The 22814-nt window shown below is 35.2% G+C and overlaps 2 protein-coding genes across 2 annotated transcripts; one reads left to right on the forward strand and one right to left on the reverse strand.

Moving 5' to 3' along the window:
• Positions 1-685: 685 nt before the first annotated feature.
• LOC147077789 (lipase member I-like) lies at positions 686-2936 on the reverse strand. The gene is made up of 2 exons (XM_085940076.1): positions 2804-2936; positions 686-1584 (listed from the first exon to the last, which is right to left on the reverse strand). The coding sequence occupies exons 1-2, from the start codon at positions 2934-2936 to the stop codon at positions 686-688; spliced, it is 1032 nt and encodes a 343-aa protein (XP_085796202.1).
• An 8582-nt stretch (positions 2937-11518) lies between these two features.
• On the forward strand, positions 11519-17297 carry LOC147077790 (lipase member I-like). Its single transcript, XM_085940077.1, has 2 exons — positions 11519-11651; positions 16402-17297. Exons 1-2 carry the CDS (start codon positions 11519-11521, stop codon positions 17295-17297), a joined length of 1029 nt encoding a protein of 342 aa, XP_085796203.1.
• Positions 17298-22814: the final 5517 nt, after the last annotated feature.

Raw genomic sequence — 22814 nt, forward strand, 5'->3', positions numbered from 1 at the left:
CAGTGGCATCATCGAACCAGCTGATAAGCAGATTGCAAACAATCTACAGAGAAAAGTAGAATGCCGGTCTACTTTACATGCTACACGCTGGCGTGTGGGCCGATATCCGTCTGCGCAGTAGAGCGGTAGTGGCGACCTACCGGTAAAAAAACGAACTACGTCCTGTCAAAATAGTCGCTAGCTTGTGGCTTCTGAGCGAGTGGAAAGTTTTGTGTGTCATCATCACAATGGCACTACCTGATTCGCCCGCTTTTAAATTCGCCAAGAAGCAGCTTGTAAAGTAGCTCAATGTCATCGACGCTTTAGCAACAAATTTGAAAGTGCTGACAGGTGAAGTAGGTAGGCATATTAAAAACGTTTTTCAACGTTATATTATTCTATGTAGGTAATAATTGATGCATTACGTAATAAATAAATATAATATATTAATTAAAGTTATCTTACAAAGTCATCTTAATTCTAATTACTTAAATATTATAACAGAAACAATAATAATATACTTAATATGTCGTAGGTATATAATAAATAATAATTATACATAGGTCACCCCCTTGTGCGAAATTAATTATAAACATATACAGCATACGGTAGAAGAGTTGGGTGGTATCAATAATTAATTATCTATTATTTAAGTAATTACATATAATACCCGACGCCCCCCCCCCCCAGATGTGTTCATTATATTTCAAGGAGATGTTCCATCAGTTCCCTTTCCAAATAAAGGAATGGCTGCTGTACTCAGATAAAATGTACCCCTCGTGCTATTGGGGGTAGCGTATCCCATGACAGATGTATTGTTGCTCGTGCATTTTCCAGCGTTGAAATCTTCTTCAGAACTGCACTCGACTCCAATAAAATTGTTGTTAAAGTTGACTGACTCATCAAAGAACATCCAAGCACGCTCGTGACTGCAAGCGGAATCCATGCAACCCGATTGTAACCTACCACCTCCATTCGGGTAAAAATCAGCATGTCCAATACTTTCGTTGATTCCATAAATTCCGATGTTTGTGTGAATGATGTCAACAAATTCAGCATCCCCTTTATCCAGTCTATTCTCAGGGCCCCGAGCCACGAAGCAAGGCCCGGCCGGGTCCAATCCAGTAATTCGTGGAAGTCTCATATCAGGATTCAAACTCTGGAAACGTTTTCCTGAGAAACCAGCTATATGAGCGCCAAGGCTGTGGCCAACGAGATGAATGTCGTCAACATTGACACCATATTTGACCAAATTGTGCCAGAATACACCCAATGCCTCTCCGATGTATTTGACCATCACTGAGGACCTGCCGTACAGTCTATGAATAAGTAAACTAGAATCCAAAGCGAGAATATTGTAGCCTCCGTGAATTTGGTAAGTCTCGGCGAAGGATTGTCCTATTGGCAGAGCTGGACTGTCAATGAAGCCATGAATTAACATTACTGTTCGTCTCTTGGCATCGAAGTGAGATGACTGATTTAGAGACTTAGCTGCGTCTGGATACATACTGTAACTGCGCATTCCTTCGGCTGTATACTCTACAACTCTCAAAAAGTACATATCTTTAGGACCGGCCGGTGGCTCGTGCTCGGCGATGGTTGTACCTGGAAATAAAGTTGTGTTATTAAGGCTTTTAATATACGCCATTATGACTTACCTTTGGCATTATGGCTTACCTTTGGCTTATGGATATTCATATATCTATATTATTGTATACATATGTATATTTATCAATATTTATAATTAAACTGTGAAATCACAGACTTCGGTGGAAGGTACAAACAATGGTGAACATTATTAATTGTATACTAAACCGTAAAACAGTGTTTTCAACATTTTTACTAAAGCGGTTCATTTAATCCTCTGTCAAACGTCGATGGCACACCAAGCATCGACACGATAATAATTAGACATATCGCTCCATATAAACATAATCCATACGTAAAATTTATTTGATCACACATTTCAAGTAACTTGTCTAAACAGAAAAAAGTGAGTTGTTGACACTTCCTTAATAACTGGAAGTCGTTTTTTTCGCAGTATTTATGAATTGTTGCCAGGTGAAAATATCGGTGTGTCGCCCCTGAGCAATGTTTATTTTATCGGGTTTCGATTTTTTTTTTTTGGTACCTATACGAAGAATATCTAAGAAATGAAAATTTACGGGTACCTATCCCTGTCTCATGGGAGGATTTAGTTTATATCCACTTCCATTCCTTGGTCAAAACATATTTTGTCCAACCGCAGAAAATAGTAAATAATTTGACACCGTAATTTTTGTAACTTTAATGCTCTAATAAACGTGGGCTGCACAGCTACTTTCCGTGTTTTTACTTCACGGTACTTTGTACTAATAATCCGTATATTTTTAATGTTTCTCCCATGTGCTGTCCACCCAGCAAAGGCAGTGACATCCCACGGGAGTAGGCAGGTATGCGTTGCATAGGAGCGACACATTATAAAGGACGATGAATGAAGGAATGAACACAAAATAATATCACAACGTTAGAGAGCAGTGGTGGTATTCCACGAAGTAAACAATGCCGTCACTTCATTATAAAATATCTGAATATAAAAATAATTGAAGCATAACTGTCAACATTGTCAACATAACTATTATTATATTGTAATATTCATTGTAATACATGTTGTTATGACGGTTTATCGCACAGGACAAAATTTCATAAGGGTGCCACAAAACTCTAAGCGCCACAAACCTCCATATACCTAACCAACACTATTTTAAAGTCGGTTTCATGTGAATGCTCTAATTGTGTAAGACAAAATAAGATTGTTTAAAATTTACAATAAAAAAAAACTTACAGTCAGAATCTATCATTCCCCATAAGGTAGCATTGATCTCTTCAAGAACACTCATTTCTTCAGCTGAGTATACATTGAAGAAGACGGCGAAGCTGTACACAGCTGCAAACAAAACCGGCGCGCACCCTCTCATCTTCAAAATTTCCTGGACCACTTTACAAATCCAACGCGTGCAATAATTAAAACTGAACAGTTCCTATCGGATAACAATAACTGTGAACGAATTAAGGGAACAGCCGTTTCCTGAAATGTATACAACTTTCTGTCATTTAAATTAAATTAACCAATTTACGTATATACACATATACAATATACTTGCGTTTCATATTTAATTTAAAAATTTCAAATAACTATTATATTTTTTAACACACGGTTTTTTGTGTACGAAGATTTTCTTGATGCAAAATGAAATGGAAGGACGACAGGGTGGTTTTCAGCCCATTTTCATTCAAAATCAATGGCAGAACTAGAAGACGCAAGACCCTGAAGTCCTTTTAAAATTGACAATAAATTTTCACATTTATTTAAGAAGTAATTAGTCCGTGTAAAGCTTTTCTGTAAAAGATATATTATGTTTAAAATTTTATACTTATCTCTTTCAGTCGAAAGTACCTTTTTGTTTTTTTTTTTCAATATTTTCACCAAGAGAGAAGACGTTTTCACTTAAGTTTAGTGTTCGCTGTTGCAATGATTACTACGATGAACCTGTTATATTATATACCTAATGCTGAAAAACTGTATATATATTGAAATATTACAGGAAATCATTGACAAAACAATGAATAATATCAGAAATCCTTGACAGTCAACGTTTGGCAGGCAAGGCTTTAGTGATACTATTATATTTATTCACTTAATGATAATGAAAATATTCATTATCATCTGGTCAACGGACTCAAACTAATATCCCCCTTATATTTTTTGCAGCGACGGATTTTTCGGTATTCTGAGTGCGCGCCTGAGTATGACCCCGCGCTGACATGCGGTCACCAAATTAAAATAATATCACAAAAATTTAAATAAAAATAGCAGAATTTTGGGAAACTCTGTTTGAAAGAAATGAAATTGCCGTTCTAATAATATTATGGAACAGTTTATCAGTGACGTCCCTAGATAAAATTCCGCCCCTAGGCAGCCGCCTCATTTTTTTATATAATATTTTTATCATCCTTTCATGAGTCCATTATCTAAGAAATGTGTTGTATGGATATATTATTGACAAAATATCAGACTAATTATTCGCAAATCTGCACGTGTCGTTTCTGTTCACCAAGGACGTCGAAGGGCAACGGAAGTAAACCAGATTTCGCGAACCCGATAAAACCAGTGAGCTGATTTTTAATGGAAAGATATTTTCGTTATTACTAAGTTTAGGTAGCTATTTCTATATCGTCTCTGTTCTGGAAGAATACACTAACTGGAGAATACTAGTTTTGAGTAATTTGACTTTGAAGTTGTTAAAATGTTTGAAATGGTCTATCATGTGAGTATATTAAGTAATCGTAAAAAGGATGACTTTAAAATAAAGACTGTTTATTTATTAAGAAGGTTTCCAGACGGTAATGTTTGAAATAAGGAACATTTTGGTATAACTAACTCAATATGTCATTTTTTCGAATTAGTGTCTTCTGCCAGAACAGTGACGATATATTCCAAATGATTCTCCTCGATTTGCCGCCCTTCGAGTAACTGCCGCCCCCAAGCGACGCTCAATCTGCCTACCCCCACGGAACGTCACTGCTGTTTATTACAAACAATGATCGTAGTCTAAAATATTCTGGGATTGCCATATGGACACCGTCGTCTGGACGCGCCAACTGGACGCTAGAATAACTGGTCATTAACTGTGGATTACGGTGGCAAGTAGTAGCGTATGTAGTTACGTTGTACATTGCGCATTTCCTTCTTCATTAGCGGTGCTCAGGCGTCCATTGTCAAGTTAGCTGTCGTCCTGACAAACCCGTCCTAGACCTGTTTGGCTATGCCTGATATAGATTATGCATGCCGGGACGTTTTACGACTTTCGTAGACCCTAAGCACTATTCTGTATTTTGTAAGCAATATCTGCATAAAAGATAGGTTTAAAAAATCAACAGTCTTGCTGAATGGCTTCCATGTACTTACCACTCAACTGCCGCAACGAATCCGCCCGGGAGGTCAAGGCAAAACCCATAAATTCATAAACATTTCAAAATACTTGAGGAAGCTAAAATAGGGAAAATTAGAAACTATTGCTTTAATGGTTGATAGATGAAATTTCTTTTGGTACCAAACTATAATTATTATACAACATACCCATTATATTCATTCATTTCGTAATTTGAACGCTAATAATGTATGTAGGATTATCTATATGTCGCTAAATAGGTACCTATTGCTACAGATATACCTAATATCATGGCCCCCACATCCTGAAGCGGGCCCCAAGGCTAGGATTTTTGTTGCCCCCCCCTACCTTTCGCCAAGGTTAAAGGCAGTGTGACGCTCTACACTAGCGTTTTCCAAATGTTGTTCACGGTAAAATTAAGGGGAGGTATTTCTACTTGAATTATGGGGTTATTAAGTAATGACACAATAGAAACTTACATCGTACAACCACATATTTTAATATATAATCATTAATAAAGGGAAATAGCGCCGCAAGCGACTTTTTTTTACTACTAAAGCAAATTTTTTATCTCACTTATTAGGTCGACTCACCACGCCAGGCCCCCAGGCTAGAGCCCTGTCAGCCCCCCCTTGTGGGGGCCATGCCTAATATAATAAGTATATCCTCACGTACCTAAGAATTTCGAAATGCGATAACTTATCACTGATAAGTTTATAAAATTATATTGTTTTGTATTTCAAGCAGATGGTCCTTTGTTTCCCTTTCCAAATATAGGAATGCCTGCTGTCATCAGATAAAATGTATCCCTTGTGGTGGTGGGAGTAGCGTATCCCATAACAGCTTTGCTGTTGCTATTGCGCAGTGATTCGTGGAAGTTTAATATCAGGGTTCACTAGAAGCCTTTTGCTGCGACACCAGCTGACCAACGAGATGAATGTGAGAATGTCTTCAACACTGACACCATTTCTGACTAAATTATGTAATAATTTCAATTTATTTATTTTTTAACATATTGTGAACAATTACAAATTATAAGTTTAAGACGTTCACAACATGACATTTCGAAACAAAGATATATAAAACAGTATTACATAAAAAAAGAGATAGATCAGTAGATAACTTAGATAGGTACATGGAAGTACACCGGATGAGTTAACCAGACCCTATTTTAAGAATTTATAAAACAACGTCCACCTAAACTCATTCTCACGTAGGTGGAATATATCAACACACGAAGCAATTTCGTTGAACATAGTTATCGCCCTCTCAATTGGCATTACCAGTGGCAGGTTGGTTCTGCACCTTGGGAGAATAAACAACTGATGGTCTCTATTTCTAAGATAGTTATCAGGGACACACAGGTCAATACTGCCCAGAATGGCAGAGTTCTCATTTATACCTCGTATAAGTCGAGAAAAATACGTAGCTAAATAAAGATTCCTTCTAAATTGCAGACTGCAGTATGTACGCATGCCTAAGAGAAAGTCAGTTGGATAAAGCCACGGATAGAATACAACCTCAGGTAAAGGAGTCTCAAGAATTTCTTCTGTACCCTCTCCACCATAAGGTCATACTTCAACTGATGCGGTGCCCAAACAATAGACCCACTCTCAAGTCTGCTTCGAACTAAAGAACTAAATAAAAAATTTAATACCGTAACATCTGAAAAGACCCGGGAAGTACGCATGACGAAGCCCAACATTTTAAGCGCTTTGTTACAAATGGTAACTATAATGGCTAATAAATGTCAGTTTACTCTCAAACGTAATTCCAAGATCCCTTACAGATGATATTCGTGACAGAACTCTGCCATGCATCGAGTGTTGGAAAAACGACACTTTTGAGGCTCTGGTAAACGATAAAAGATTGCATTTATCAATATTGAATTCTAGTTTGTTACGCATGCCCAATTTAATATATTATCTATATCAAGTTGGGGCTGACGACAATCGTCCAAGGTGACAACTTCCAAAAAGAGTTTCAAGTCATCAGCGAACAACAAAAACATAGCATTTTTTATTACCAATGCTATGTCATTTATAAAAAATAATTTTGAGCCCTGGGGGACACCAGAAAATGTGTAAAAGGTCTGTGACTGATAAAGGCCGTACGATACCTTTTGTTGACGGTTCCTAAAATAACTCCCGAATAGCTTCAAAAATGGATCCGACAATCCAATAAGTTGGAGTTTTTCCATCAGGATGTCATGATCGACCTTGTCAAATGCTTTCGAGAAGTCATTGTAAGAACAGTCAACCTGGTGGCCTCTATCCAGTGCCGATGACACATAATCGGTAAATACCATCAGGTTAGTTTCCGTTGATCGGCCTGCTTTAAATCCATGCTGTTTATTTATTATAAATGACTCAATTTTTGGAGAAATCATTTTGTGCATGATCATCTCAAGAACTTTTGCTGGTGCAGAGAGAACAGCTACCGGCCTGTAATTCTCCGCTGATGACTCTGTACCACTCTTATGGATTGGAGTAACCTTCGATATCTTCGATGTTCCCGGAATGATACCTGTCTCTATTGCGAGATTAAATATATATGAAAGCGGGCCTTTGACAAAGTCAATACAACCCTTTAAAAAAAATGTGGGGACATAATCAGGTCCCAAAGAGCGAGTATTTTTTAGTTTTTTAATATACCTAAGTACATCGCTCTCATTAATTGAAAAAATATCGTCGGATTGGGTACCACATGACGATTTTCCTGACGTTGAGGCAACATCCAGATTTGGAATACTACTTGCGTAGACAGACTTGAAATGATCAGCAAATGCTTCCGCCACTCCATGTCTGGTCACCTCTTCGCCCTTCCAACTCATCCTATCGGTAAACCCACCATCTCTTCTTAATGATTTTACGTAATTCCAAAACAATTTATGATTTTCCCGAATGCAATCTCCTACCGTTTAAATTGACCAACGTACATGTTTAATTTGGGATGATATTTTTTTACGAATAACTGACTGGAGCGCCTAATAACGTGACGGTCCTCTGTACCCAGCCTATTCCGGGAGTGTCAGTACTATATATATAGTATAGACCAGGGTTTCCCAAACTTTGTCTGCAATGGAACACTTCGCAAACTCGGAAATTTTAACGGAAGACTTAGTTTATGTTGTAGGTTATTTATTAGCGCAACTAACCATTCTGCCAATTTTGGCAACTGTCGTTAAACTGATAAGACTTGTCAGCCGGTCAGTTAAAAATAATATACCCTTAGACTATAGATACATCAATATACCCCATCTTTTTCATGCGCACGGTGTGAGAAAAGATGGTCCTCTTATACCTAGTTCATGGCCCCCACATCCCGACGCGGGCTCTCTACTTATCGCTATGGTTAAAATAAAGGCAATGTGATGATCTTCAGTTGCATATTCCAAATGGTGTTCGAGGTAACGAGGTTTTTAGCGATTTTTTGTATTTTTAATACACCCACTTCTATGTTGATATGCACAATTCTGGATATGTCAAATATCGACAGTAATCAAAAATTGTAAGCATGGCAAAAGTACATATTATTAAATGATAGTAAGCTTGAAGTGAAACAGCGCCGCAGGCGACATTTTTTTACTATTGGTGCATGTTCGTGATGTGTGTTTATCTCACTTGGCTGGACGATCTCTCACGCCCCCCCCCCATAAGCCGAGGCCCGCAAGCCAAAGGCCTGTCAGCCCCCCTTGTAGGAGCCATAACCTATCTAGATACTTGACATCATAAACATCAGTGGAGTTTGATCATCACTCGCCTTTCAATATGAAGTAGATTCTTTAATTATTTTAGTTTTACTTATTTTACGTCTACTTAGTCGAAGATCTTTAAATGTGTTGCAGTATATAAAACCTTTCCAAATGGCACCTATTCAGGTTCGGCGGAACATAGTTTGGGAAACCCTGGTATATACAATTCGATGATAGAGCCATATATTTCGCTGGAATTTTCGTTACTACGTCGAATACCACCAGATACACAGTTTGTCGTAATTGTGCTATTTCAATCATTACTTTCGTTTTTATTTAACTATTAAGAAATACTTGACAAATTGAATTAATTGTGAATTAAACTAATTGTTGGATTGGACATAAACAGTGCACACTAAACTTTGTCAGTCAAACGTATTTGTTTGCATTAAACAAATGATACAATGTGTAGATAGTGTTTGTCAGTTTTTAAAAATCAATTAAACCCTGTTTAATGCATGCCACAGTAAATAATAGAAAAAAAATATTAGTTTATCTATAAAATATCTTAAATTATGCCATTGAACCATACATACTAGACTTGATGACTACAATGTGTAGATAGTGTTTGTCAGTTCTTAAAATTCAATTAAACTAAATTATGCCATTAAACCATACATCAATTTTGATATTTTATAGATAGAAGAACATTTTTCATCGATTATGGTTTGGTTAAGGCTATACCTCAACTGAGGCATGGTCTAAAAAGATGACTAGGCGATGCGCGGAATGCGGGTCGCGGGTGCAAATGACGGAAGCCGAACGAAATATAATTTGTCATAAAAGTTCAACATGCGTCCTTTTTATGTTATGTTTATTATTATATTCGTAATAATAATAGTACATTCATTGACATGTTTTCTTTTTTAAGTACATACGTAAAGTTTTTTTGTCATCTTTACACGATTTAAGAATATTTTCATCCGACGCCATGACAAAACGAATCGACGTGCAGACGCCTCGACTATCGCTCTCCGAATGACAACCAATTATTTGCCGTCTCACTTATGCACGCTCTTAAGCAGGGCTTAATGAATTAGGTATTCTTATTTCAACAAAAACAAATAAATATGACTGAAAAAGTGTCTACTATTTTTGTCGAATCGCTAATAGCATACCTAAACTATTATGGTTGGTTGGGCAGGGTTTAAATGAAACTTAAAAACTAACTAGCACCATCTGCAATTGTAGTCTTAGTTCAATGAAAACAAATACATTGCACTGAAAAAGTTTAGTGTGCACTATTTATGTCAGATCTTAACAGCCTACCTCCACCCTTCACCACTGGGCTTATATTTATATAGTATGCCTATGGGGCAGCATTTAACTCTTAGTTTTAGTAGTCGCCTGTAAGCGTTATTTCAAGATTAAAAAATTTGGTGGCCCTAATATCGTCGGTGTTTTGTAAAAAGGACGAATCAACCATTTTGGCGAAATCGAGATTTTAATGAAAATACAATATGTACCCCACTAGCTTTGTTGTGTAAAAACGGCGAATTTGTATCTCCACAGGAAAGTACTTAAAAACGATAATCGACTAAAATTAAATTAATTAAAATTACGAAATAAAAAGCGAATGTGACATATTAGGCATTTTAAAATATTATATAATAATACATATTATAATGACAGTATTCTTTCTATGCTTTATTATAAACTTGTTAGATATTTATAATCGTCTATGGGTAAAAAACAAATAAATGTCAAAAGTTAAAAATCCTCCTCCTGTAAAATAGCATTTTGGTTGATTCGCTCTTTTTACAAAACACCGACGATATGTCAGCGCGGGGTCATACTCAGGCGCGCACTCAGAATACCGAAAAATCCGTCGCTGCAAAAAATAAAAGGGAGATATTAGTTTTAGTCCGTTGACCAGATGATAATGAATATTTTCATTGTCATTAAGTGAATAAATATGATAATATAACTAAAGCCTTGCCCGCCATACGCTGACTGTCAAGGATTTCTGACAGTATTCATTATTTTGTCAAAGATTTCCTGTAATATTTCAAAATGCAGTTTTTCAGCTGTAGGTATATAATATAACATAACAGGTTCATATTGTTAGTAATCATTTCAACGGCGAATACTCAACCTGAATAACAACGTCTTCTCTCCCAGTGTATAAAGATTGAAAAAAAAGAGGTACTTATATTTTACATTCTACTGAAATACACAATTTCAAATATTTATATATTATAGAAAAGCTTTACACGGAATAATTACTCCTAATAAATATAGACACATATTAACAATTTTAAAAGGCCGCCCGGATCGTGTGCCTTGTAGTTCTGCCACTGATTTTGAATTAAAGTGGACTGAAACCACCCTGACGGCCCCTTCCATTTCATTTTGCACCAAGAAAATCAGTGTGCACAAAATACTCTGTGTAAAAAAAAAATCAGGGCTCGAAATGGATCGGAACGCACCGGAGCGCCGTTCCGGTTCATAAAATCCCTAAAATTATCTCTCCGTCTCCTGGTAAAATTAATTTGACCGTCTGAGCTAAACAGGTCATGAAACAAAAATCTAACACATTTATTTTTATAAAATACACATAAAATTAGATAACTGTGTATTTGCACGTGTATAAATAAGCACATAATATAAATATTTACGTAAAATTATCGAGCGTTCCGGTTCGTAAAATTTTCCATTTCGAGCGCTGAAAAAAATGTAATTCTTTGAAATTAAATATGAATGCAAGTCGTAAATTGGTTAATTTAATATAAATCACAGAGTGTTGTTGTATACATTTCAGAAAACGGCTGATCTCTCCATTTGTGATTCGATACTGTGCAGTTTTAATTATTGAACGCGTTGGATTTGTAAAGTGGTCCAGGCAATTTCGAAGATGAGAGGACACGCGCCGGCTTTGTTTGCAGCTGTGTACAGCTTCGTCGTCTTCTTCAATGTACATTCAGCAGCAGGAATGAGTATTCTTGAAGAGATCAATGCTATATTATCGGGAATGATAGATGCTGACTGTTAGTATTTCTTTTATTGGCAATTTAACTGAATAATCCCAAACTGACGTTAAGATGCTGTTTCGAAATGCTTATTGTGCTTGTACATGTTATATTTACACCGTTTAATTTGTAGATTTGTACAGTAAAAACAAAACAATCTGCTAGGTAATTAGTAGCACTAGTAGGGGTAAACATCCGCACACACACCGTCGACCAACCGAATCGTTGTTTTGTTTTTACCGTACTTGTTACCTATCCCTCCCCGGCACTCATTTAAGGGGTGAGGAGGATCAACAGATGGTACCTCTTTACCCAGTGACATCCCGAGGCAAATTGTCTGCAAATTCGCTTGAGTTCCCTGGTTACTTTCCCATCATACTATTAATTGTCATCTATATACAGACAAAACCAAATAATCTTATATTGACATAGGTGCACAATTGGAGCATTTACATGAAACCGACTTTCAAATAGTGGTGGTTAGGTAAATGGAGGTTTGCAGCGCTGACAGGTTTGAAGGCACCCTTGTGAAAAAATTTCCTGTGCGATAAACCGTCATAACAACATGCATTACAATATAATAATAGTTATGTTGTCAGAAATTTTTATGCTTAAATTATTTTTAAATTCAGATATTTTCTAATGAAGTGACGGCATTGTTTACTTCGTGGAATACCACCACTGCTCTCTAACGTTGTGATATTATGTTGTTTTCGTTCGTTCATTCATCGCCCTTTATAATGTGTCGCTCCTATGCAACGAATGACCTGCCTACTCCCGTGGGATGTCACTGTCGTTACCGGGTGGACGGCACATGGGAGAAACATTAAAAAGATACGGATTATTAGTACAAAGTACCGTGAAGTAGAAACACGGAAAGTAGCTGTGCAGCTCACGTTTATTTGAACATTAAAGTTACAAAATGTATGGTGTCAAATTATTTACAATTTTCTGCGGTTGGACAAATATGTTTCGACCACGATAAGGAATGCAAGTGGGTATAAACTGAATCCAGTCAGTCTCCCATGAGACAGGGATGGGCAACAGCCAGTCTTTAGGTCTCAGATATCCTTCGTATACACTCATGAAATACGTTAAGGGGGGACATGCTCGTCGAAGGTCAAAATTGAGTTTTTATTGTATTTTCAAACCATGATCCTGGACACTCATTAAACGTTGTAGATAATCTATTTATATAATTTTGAAGCCTTATTATCCTTTATAGTTATTTTAAACATTTGATGACTGCATAAAGTATTTTTGTTACATAAAATAGTATTCTTTTAAGGGCAAGATTTACACACTTTAAGATAATTCTAAAGATACTGATAATAAGCTATGTCTTTGACTATTCAAATGTGATAAACATTCTACGAATAATGTTTGCTTTATAATAATTATTGACCTAAGAATAAGGTAGTATTTTTTTGAAATAAGCCATTTTTATTGGCATTCCCCAGTGGTTAAGCTACAACATACGGCCGTAGCCATAAATTGACAAACTATAATTAAAGTATGGAGTAAAATTATGTTAACGCGCGTGTTTGAACATGTACCTAACCGAATTTTTCGTAATTCTTTTTTAAACGGTACATGTTCAAACACGCGCGTTAATATCATTTTACTCCCTACTTCAATTATAGTTTGTCAATTTATGGCTACGGCCGTATGTTGTAGCTCAACCACTGGGGAATGACAAAAGAAATGGCGTATTTCAAAAAAACACTACCTTATTCTTAGGTCAATAATTATTATAAAGCAATCATTATTCATAAGATGTTTATCACACTTGAATGGTCAAAGACATAGCTTATAATAAGTATCTTTAGAATCATCTTCAAATGTGTTAATCTTGCCGATTTTTTGAATAATAAAATGCCTAATTCTTGTCAAATTTGGGATCACAGAGATTATCAATATAATTTTTTATCGTGAATATTTTACAAAAATTATCTCGTAATAAATTATACTAATGGTTTTATAAATGCGTTTAAAAATTAATAAATGTAAAAAATCTTAACACGACTGCACAGTTATGTACCGAAATATGACTAAATTCTAAAACATTAGAGCGAGAGGTTTAAAAGAATACTATTTTATGTAACAAAAATACTTTATGCAGTCATCAAATGTTTAAAATAACTATAAAGGATAATAAGGCTTCAAAATGATATAAATAGATTATCTACAACGTTTAAGGAGTGTCCAGGATCATGGTTTGAAAATACGATAAAAACTTAATTTTGACCTACGATGAGCACGTGGGCCGTTAAGCACATTCAAAAAAAATCGAAACCGAATAATATAAACATTGTTCAGGGGCGGCACACCGATATCTTCACCTAGCAACAATTCATACATACTGCGAAAAAAACGACTTTCAGTTATTAAGGGCCCGCTGAAGAGCCCGCCGTTCAAATATAATTTAGTATAAAAAGGACCTCGGCGTCGTAACTACGTCAATTTAAATCGATCTTTTCGCAAAAATCACTAATCATCGGAGATTTTATTTCAAGAAATATTATTATTATTACTGATAATTTCTGCCGCGCGGAGAATTATTATTATTTTATGAACACCTGCGACATGAAGCCGATCAGAAAACAGGGCTGTCAAAATAATATTAAGCATTCATATTTTTTAAATGTTAATTTCATCATGGTTTTTAATCAAACCTGTGCAAGTACGTACTGATAACTTGGGTGGATTTTGTAGCAAACATACTATTGATATATATACGGGTATATTATTATTATAACCCAATTCAAATTGAACATAGGTTGATACTCAAATACTATTATAGTATGTTTATGATTTCGAGAAAATAATACGATGGTATAATTAATCCATATCAATTATTTGAAAACATTACATTCGCACTTTGCACAAAATTACAAACACATTCGAAGTTTGCCGCACACGTACAGACCACGTGATATTTGTTTACGCAAAATCGTCGCTTTTCAAAATGGCGAATTTGATTACCAGATTTTACTGCGATGAATCAGTATGTTCCTTTTTGTCTTTTTTTATTCGTAGGTTTGTTTACTATGTACACCGAGAAATTTCCATTTATAAACTCGGAAACGATTTTTACAGAAGAGTTTTGGAATATAATGCAACCAAAACTGGAAAAAATTCTATCATGGGTGTTGACTTCCTGAATTAGCTAACCCCAGGTCCATGCCACTACGTGAACCACAGTGGATATTAAGCCATTTCCACACTGGCAACAAGTTGCTGGCAACCTCATTAAATTTTACGATACTTACCATAATTGCTTAAGAAATTTTACAATAATTATCGTAAAATCTAACGAGGTTGCCAGCAAATTAACTTGTTGCCAGTGTGGACCCGGCATTAGATGCACAAAACTTAAATAATATATATTATAAATAAAAATTTAAAATTATAAATATATATTATGATTTATGTCTTCGACAGCCCTGATGAAATAAATGTGAAATATGAGTCGGATCAGTCACAGAGCAAATTTATTAACACAAACAACTTTGACACGACCTTTTTATATTAACTAGTAGACCAGATATTATGGACCACATGTTAAAAAATCATATTTTCAATTCTCAAGGCCATTTCTGTAGAACGTCCTCTTAAACGGAACGGACCTGGGGTTAGCTAATTCAGGAAGTCAACACCCATGATAGAATTTTTTTCCAGTTTTGGTTGCATTATATTCCAAAACTCTTCTGTAAAAATCGTTTCCGAGTTTATAAATGGAAATTTCTCGGTGTACATAGTAAACAAACCTACGAATAAAAAAAGACAAAAAGGAACATACTGATTCATCGCAGTAAAATCTGGTAATCAAATTCGCCATTTTGAAAAGCGACGATTTTGCGTAAACAAATATCACGTGGTCTGTACGTGTGCGGCAAACTTCGAATGTGTTTGTAATTTTGTGCAAAGTGCGAATGTAATGTTTTCAAATAATTGATATGGATTAATTATACCATCGTATTATTTTCTCGAAATCATAAACATACTATAATAGTATGTATTTGAGTATCAACCTATGTTCAATTTGAATTGGGTTATAATAATAATATACCCGTATATATATCAATAGTATGTTTGCTACAAAATCCACCCAAGTTATCAGTACGTACTTGCACAGGTTAGATTAAAAACCATGATGAAATTAACATTTAAAAAATATGAATGCTTAATATTATTTTGACAGCCCTGTTTTCTGATCGGCTTCATCTCGCAGGTGTTCATAAAATAATAATAATTCTCCGCGCGGCAGAAATTATCAGTAATAATAATAATATTTCTTGAAATAAAATCTCCGATGATTAGTGATTTTTGCGAAAAGATCGATTTAAATTGACGTAGTTACGACGCCGAGGTCCTTTTTATACTGAATTATATTTGAACGGCGGGCTCTTCAGCGGGCCCTTAAGGAAGTGTCAATAGCTCACTTTTTTGGTTTAGACAAGTTACCTACTTGAAATGTGTTGTAAAACAAAATTTACATACTATGCTAGTGTGCCATAGAAGTTTAAAGAGGATTAATAATGTAGCGCTTTAGTAAAAGTGTTGAAAACACTGTTTTACGGTTTTGTCTACATTTATTAATGTTCACCGAAGTTTGTGTTTTCACCGGAGAAGTTTAATTATAAATATTGACAATGCCAATTTTATTTTTTGTTGTAGGTTATAAAGAGACTTAATTTTAATTTACATATATGAATATAATATATTCATATTATGACGTATATTAAACTCATTCCTTTATTTCCAGGTACAACCATCGCCGAGCACGAGCCATCGGCCGGTGCTAAGGATATCTTCTTTTTGAGAGTTGTAGAGTATACAGCCGTAGGAATGCATAGTCACGGAATGTATCCAGACGCAGCCAAGTCTCTGATTCAGTCATCTCACTTCGATCCCAAGAGACGAACAGTAATGCTATTACATGGCTTCACTGACAGTCCAGCTCTGCTAATGGGACAAAACTTCGCCCTGAATTACCAAATTCACGGAGACTATAATATTCTCGCTTTGGACTCTAGTTTACTTATTCATATACTATACGGCAGGTCCTCAGTGATGGTCAAATACATCGGAGAGGCATTGGGTGTATTCTGGCACAATTTGGTCAAATATGGTGTCAATGTTGACGACATTCATCTCGTTGGCCACAGCCTTGGCGCTCATATAGCTGGTTTCTCAGGAAAACGTTTCCAGAGTTTGAATCCTGGTATGAAACTTCCACGAATTACTGGAATGGACCCGGCTGGGCCTTGTTTCGCGCATCGGGGCCCTGAGAATAGACTGGATAAAGGGGATGCTGAATTTGTTGACATCATTCACACAAACATCGGCATTTACGGACTCAACGAAAGTATTGGACATGTTGATTTCTACCCAAATGGAGGTGGTAGCTTACAACCGGGTTGCATTGATTCTATTTGTAGTCACGGACGTTCTTGGATGTTCTTTGAGGAGTCAGTCAACTTAAACAATTTCATTGGAGTTGAGTGCGATTCTGAAGAAGATTTCAATGCTGGAAAATGCACGAGTAACAATACATCTGTCATGGGATACGCTACCCCCAATAGCACAAGGGGTACATTTTATCTGAGAACAGCAGCCATTCCTTTATTTGGAATAGGAGCTGGTGGAACATCTCCTTGAAATATAATTTCCCCCAAACAAATTTTCTGTGTGCGCGCCTGCAATGTACCAACACCAACACATAATATTATTTTTTTTAATAGTAACTAGCTTAACTTCTCTTATTTATTATATAGGTAAGAGAAGTTAAGCTAGTTAATATTAAAAAAATATTAGTTCAGAATGGTGAGGAACTTCAAACTTGATCAGTTCCCAGATAAATGTACCTGCCCATATCTAGTGGCACAGCTACCGCACCCCAAGAGTGTGCAAAGCATTGAGACCCAGCCGGACAAGGGGTTCTAAATCTCAGGCCAATAGTTGTTATTGAATTTGAATTGCCATCTACAAAAATAAAATTTTAAAAATAAACGTACGGAAATCTTAAAAAATTAAAGAAACGCTCTTGACATTGATTTTGGACAGAAAAAGTGGACGGAAAGCCGAATACATTGGAGAAAATTTTGAAAGGAAGAGCAAAAATTGTATTTTAAATCAGTAGTTTATGGCACAACTGGAGATGCGACGAAAGGCTGTATGTTGCCATATTTTGAGGATTAAACCCAAATGTTGATTTATTTTTTTATAACCAGGTATATATTTTTTCTGGACCTGTTAAATAGGTTAAATTTATAATTAATTGTATATTGTTTTTTTGGCAAGTAATTAAGTCTTTTTACTAATTTCATCGCTATTTATAATTTTGCTTTGTATTTTAAGCTATAATGCCTTAATACCCTTTTCTAATACATAAATAGTCTATACTATATGTCAGTGGTCGTCAAACTGCGGCTCGCGCGCCACATGTGGCTCTTTGGCCCCTTGAGTGTGGCTCTAGCACAAATGACCACGTACGGACTAAAATAGTGAAAGATAGAACAGTCAAAATGTCTTCAAATATAATCAACCAGCAAGTCAAAGATCTTAAATTGGTTTCAGCTTTATCAATAGCAGTTGACGAGTCTTGTAATAAATAATGATACAGCACAAAAATTGTAAAATTTATTTCATCTACTGGTCTTAAAGAAGAACTTTTAGGATTATTGCAGGGCTCGAAATGGACCGAAGCGCACCGGAGCGCCGTTCTTGTTCGTGAAATCGGTAAAATTATCGCTCCGTCTCGTGGAAAAAATAATTTGACCGTCTGAAGTAGATAGGCCATATTATTTTAGAAAATCTAACACACTTTTTTTTATAAAGTACGCATAAAATTTTATAATTATCTAAATATCTTAAGAAAACTGCAGAGCGCTCCGGTTCGAAAACTTTTCCATTTCGAGCGCTGGATTGTTGCCACTCAAAGGTCAAGGACGTGGAGAGGATAATGCTGTAATTGAGTGCATGGAAAAACATCATATTCCACTCGATAAAATTGTGTCAATTTCAACAGACAGGGCGAAAAGTATGACTGGCGTAAGAAAAGGGTGTGTTACTATTTTGAAAAAAAAAAATAATCACGAGATACTTGCTTACCATTGCATCATTCGCCAAAAAGCGCTTTATGCGCAGACATTTCCAGAAGAAATTTGCAAAGTTATGGAATTTGTGATTAAGATTATCATCTCCAATATACCTAAAGCTCTTAATTGTCGCCAATTTGAAGAATTTTTAGTTGAAATGGAGAGTGAGTACGCAGATCTTCCGCTGCATAATAAGGTACGTTGGTTATCAAGAGGAAACGTTTTAAAATGTTTCGCTTCCTTATTGATATAAATCGAAGCATTTCTCCTTGAGAAGGGTCACTATCCAGAAATAACGGACGATCAGTTGATCCAAAAATTTTATTTCATAGTGGACGTTACGTCTCATCTAAATCAGCTTAATCATAAACTGCGGGGGGAAATAAATACATTTTTTTCGATGTTAGAAGAAGTTATTTCATTCGAAAACAAATTATCCCTTTTTGTTCAAGATTTCTAAAGAGAATCTTTTAAGCCTGCTGAAGCATTTGCAAGAAAATCATTCTGATTACAATTACAATACAATTTTAAATAAGAGGGAAGCTTTTCTCAACAGGTTCAGGAATTTAGAAACAGCACAGCAACGTCAGTCTTTGTTAAAAAAAAAAAAAAAACCCTGTTGAAATTGGCAACTTTGAAATGCAATTGCTGGATTTAAAAATAAAGAATTATGGAGCTCTAAATTTAATTGGACATATTGGAGAAAAACAAATATGAACATGGTTTACAGCACAAGTAGTCTGCTTTGAAAGACCTGGAGAAGGAAGACATGATGATTTTTGAGACCTCGAATAATATTCCTGACTCTTATGATCAGTTGAAAAAACTAGCGTTTGCCGTAATTTCACTTTCCGGTTCTACATATTCATGCGAGCAATCTTTTTCATCTCATTCAATTTTAGCTATTTCTATATATACCAAATGATTCTCCTCGATTTGCCGCCCTTTGAGTAACTGCCGCCCCCAAGCGACGCTCAATTTGCCTACCCCCACGGGACGTCACTGAAGTTACTTACTTGACAGTTTACGTTTGCATCATATTATGCTGTAGGTGTAGATATTATAAAAGTACCCAACCATCAAAACTTGCAAGTGTAGATTAGCATTACTTAGGTATATCGGGTCGTCACATAGATAGGTAACCTTTCTAACAAACAAATAAACAAAAAACTACAGGTTCACAGATTAGTGGAGGTATAGGCATATCTCTACAAAAAATATTATAATGAAATTCTAGAAAAATCTTATGTTTGGTTTGAATGGGGCCAAGGGATGACGTGACGTACTGGTCGTTGTTATTACCAGAGCTGTTAGAACCCAAACAATTTTAATGGTTCGATTCCGGGGTTCGGTTCCAGTTTAAAAAAATCATACCTACTCACCTAAGTAATTACTAATTTAATTATAAGTAGGTTTATGAAGTATTTATATTATACCTACTTAGTTAAGTATAATTGTAATAAATACCTATAAATATAATATGTAAATTTCAATACCTGGGTCCTAGATAGGTACTCAAAAATTATCTGTTTATATTTCTTCAAAATATCCTTACCAGGTGTACGCGTTCAATCACACTAGTTAAAATATTAAAAACGTTTATTTTAAGCGATAGATATTTTTTTTTAATAATAGTCTTCTTGATTCTGTCTTATTGATGAGAACCTGGAATCTTGCCTAAAATTAAAAACAACAATATACAAACCTGACTTCCCCAAACTTTTCAAGGAGATAGATATTAAGTGTTTGTCATGATTTAATTGTATAGATACCTTACTTACAATTTAATTTTTATCAATAAATACGATCATTATTAAGTATGATATCAAGTTTTATTCAGTGTACTTATTGTTTAATTAAGATTTAAAACTTTAATTAAAGTTTATTAAGTTACTAAACAGTGTACCTACATATATATACTTTAAGTTTAAGAAATTTGGCTCTCAGAAGAAATCTCAATCGTTGTACTATTGATATTTGGCTCTTTTGGAAATGAGTTTGCCGACCACTGCTCTATGTCATTGTTTCTCATAAAATCACACGATTGTCCCCATTATCCGAATGTAATTATTTCTAAAATCAGCATACGGTTGTTTCGAGTTTCACCCCGCTGAAAAGCAGCACAATCGGATATTGTGTAATCGTGTACATAGGTCCATCCCTTTTCATCACCCCCCCCCCCCCCCCATACCATCTCATATGCATTTTTTACATTTCAATTAAACTTAACAATACCACATTTTCTTTAATTATTTGTATTTATTAGTACAAGGAAATAAATTGAATATCTGTTTCGCATGAGTTTTTTTATATCGAGGTGGAAGTTTGGACTTTGAAAAGGGGCTGCCGAGTCTCTTAAGACGGGCATATGTGTGCCTCACGTCAGCGGATGTAATTATATTACATATATTATATAAGTAGTGTATAAGTGATGTATCTAAGTATTACGACCCTATTTCTTTTCTATAGCTGAATTTGTTGAAAATATTTCTAATGCCGCCCTAATAATATCTCTTATCTTAAACCTCTCGCTCTAATGTTTTAGAATATAGTCATATTTCAGTACATCCATGTGCAGTGGTATTAAGATTTTTTTATATTTATTATTTTTAAAAGCATTTATAAAACCATTAGTAAAATTTATCTCGACATTAATATAGTAAAATATTTACGATAAAAAATTATATTGATAATCTCTGTGATCCCAAATTTGACAAGAATTAGGCATTTTATTATTCAAAAAATGGGCAAGATTTACACACTTTAAGATAATTCTAAAGATACTGATTATAAGCTATGTCTTTGACTATTCAAATGTGATAAACATTCTACGAATAATGTTTGCTTTATAATAATTGAGGCGTCTAATTCCAAAAAGCGATAAATCCACATTTGGTCAAAATCGAGATAAAAATACGCACGTATTCTTTGTGTAATTTTACACAATATGTATTGATCTATAAATTCCAAACCACGACAAAACCCTACGAAAAAAAATATTTTAATTGTCGATTTATTACAAAAAGCGCCAACTCCGTGTTTCATTTTATTTAAACCTTGGTTGATTTCGCGCGTGTTTAAGTGAACCAATAAGGGAACGTTCAATATTGAAAATGGCGTCTCCCGTCAGTTGTTAGGATTGCCCTCAAAGTGACAGTTCATCGTCGTCTGGCGAACTCGTGACAGTGCCACGGAAATATGTGCCTTATGCGGATAAAAATTTAAAGTGAATTACAAGAAGCGCCACCTCCAATTTTATTTTGCTTATATTTATTACATTTAAGAGTTTATCGGCTGAAACAAATTGCCATTTGGTTCTAATTTTGCCATAGAATACAATGGAAAAAAAATTCTCCCGTTAAAACAAATAATTGAAGCTTGAAACATAAAAACGTTGTTTCCCACAAATTTCGAATTGTGGAGCTGTCGCTTTTTGTAATTAGACGCCTCAATTATTGACTTAAGAATAAGGTAGTATTTTTTTGAAATACGCCATTTTTATTGGCATTCCCCAGTGGTTAAGCTACAATTTACGGCCGTAGCACATAAATTGACAAACAATAAATGAAGTAGGGCGTAAGATCATGTTAACGCGCGTATTTGAACATGTATCTAACTGATTTTTTTTTAAAACGGTATTGTGTTATTATTGCAAAATCCTTGTCAGTCAAAATATGGCAAAAAGCGATATCGGCATATATGTATGTCAGAGGCGAAGACTCCATACTAGGCGATTATTTAAAGCCTACCTTCTTAATAAAAATATTTTTTAATTGCATATTGACATATTTATATACTTCATTATTTTATGTTATATGAAAATAATTTATTTTGTCAACGAGAGATGTCGTATTTGTAGGAATGTATTACAGTATTACACAGTTTACAAAACAATCTGCAAAGGTATTAAAAAATATACCACAGCGCGCCGTAAATTAAATAATAAACGCCACGACGTCTCGACGTAAAAAAAAATCCGATTATATGTGAAATAATTCTGATTTTTTTTGTATGGACTTTACGTCTCGTAACCTCAGCAAGTCTGCTGATTTATACGAAATAAGGTAAGCTCCTATCG

This window comes from Rhyacophila brunnea, unplaced genomic scaffold, assembly GCF_057557595.1.
Source record: "Rhyacophila brunnea isolate RB1 unplaced genomic scaffold, BYU_Rbru_1.0 scaffold_12, whole genome shotgun sequence".
Lineage (NCBI taxonomy): Eukaryota > Metazoa > Arthropoda > Insecta > Trichoptera > Rhyacophilidae > Rhyacophila > Rhyacophila brunnea.

Excerpts from the sequence above, each read along its gene's own strand:
- LOC147077790 (XM_085940077.1), top strand. The coding sequence starts at position 11,519 with ATGAGAGGACACGCGCCGGCTTTGTTTGCAGCTGTGTACAGCTTCGTC. Across the intron at positions 11,652-16,401 it reads GGGAATGATAGATGCTGACT|GTACAACCATCGCCGAGCAC; the intron begins GTTAGTATTTCT and ends CTTTATTTCCAG.
- LOC147077789 (XM_085940076.1), bottom strand. The coding sequence starts at position 2,936 with ATGAGAGGGTGCGCGCCGGTTTTGTTTGCAGCTGTGTACAGCTTCGCC. Across the intron at positions 1,585-2,803 it reads GGGAATGATAGATTCTGACT|GTACAACCATCGCCGAGCAC; the intron begins GTAAGTTTTTTT and ends CTTTATTTCCAG.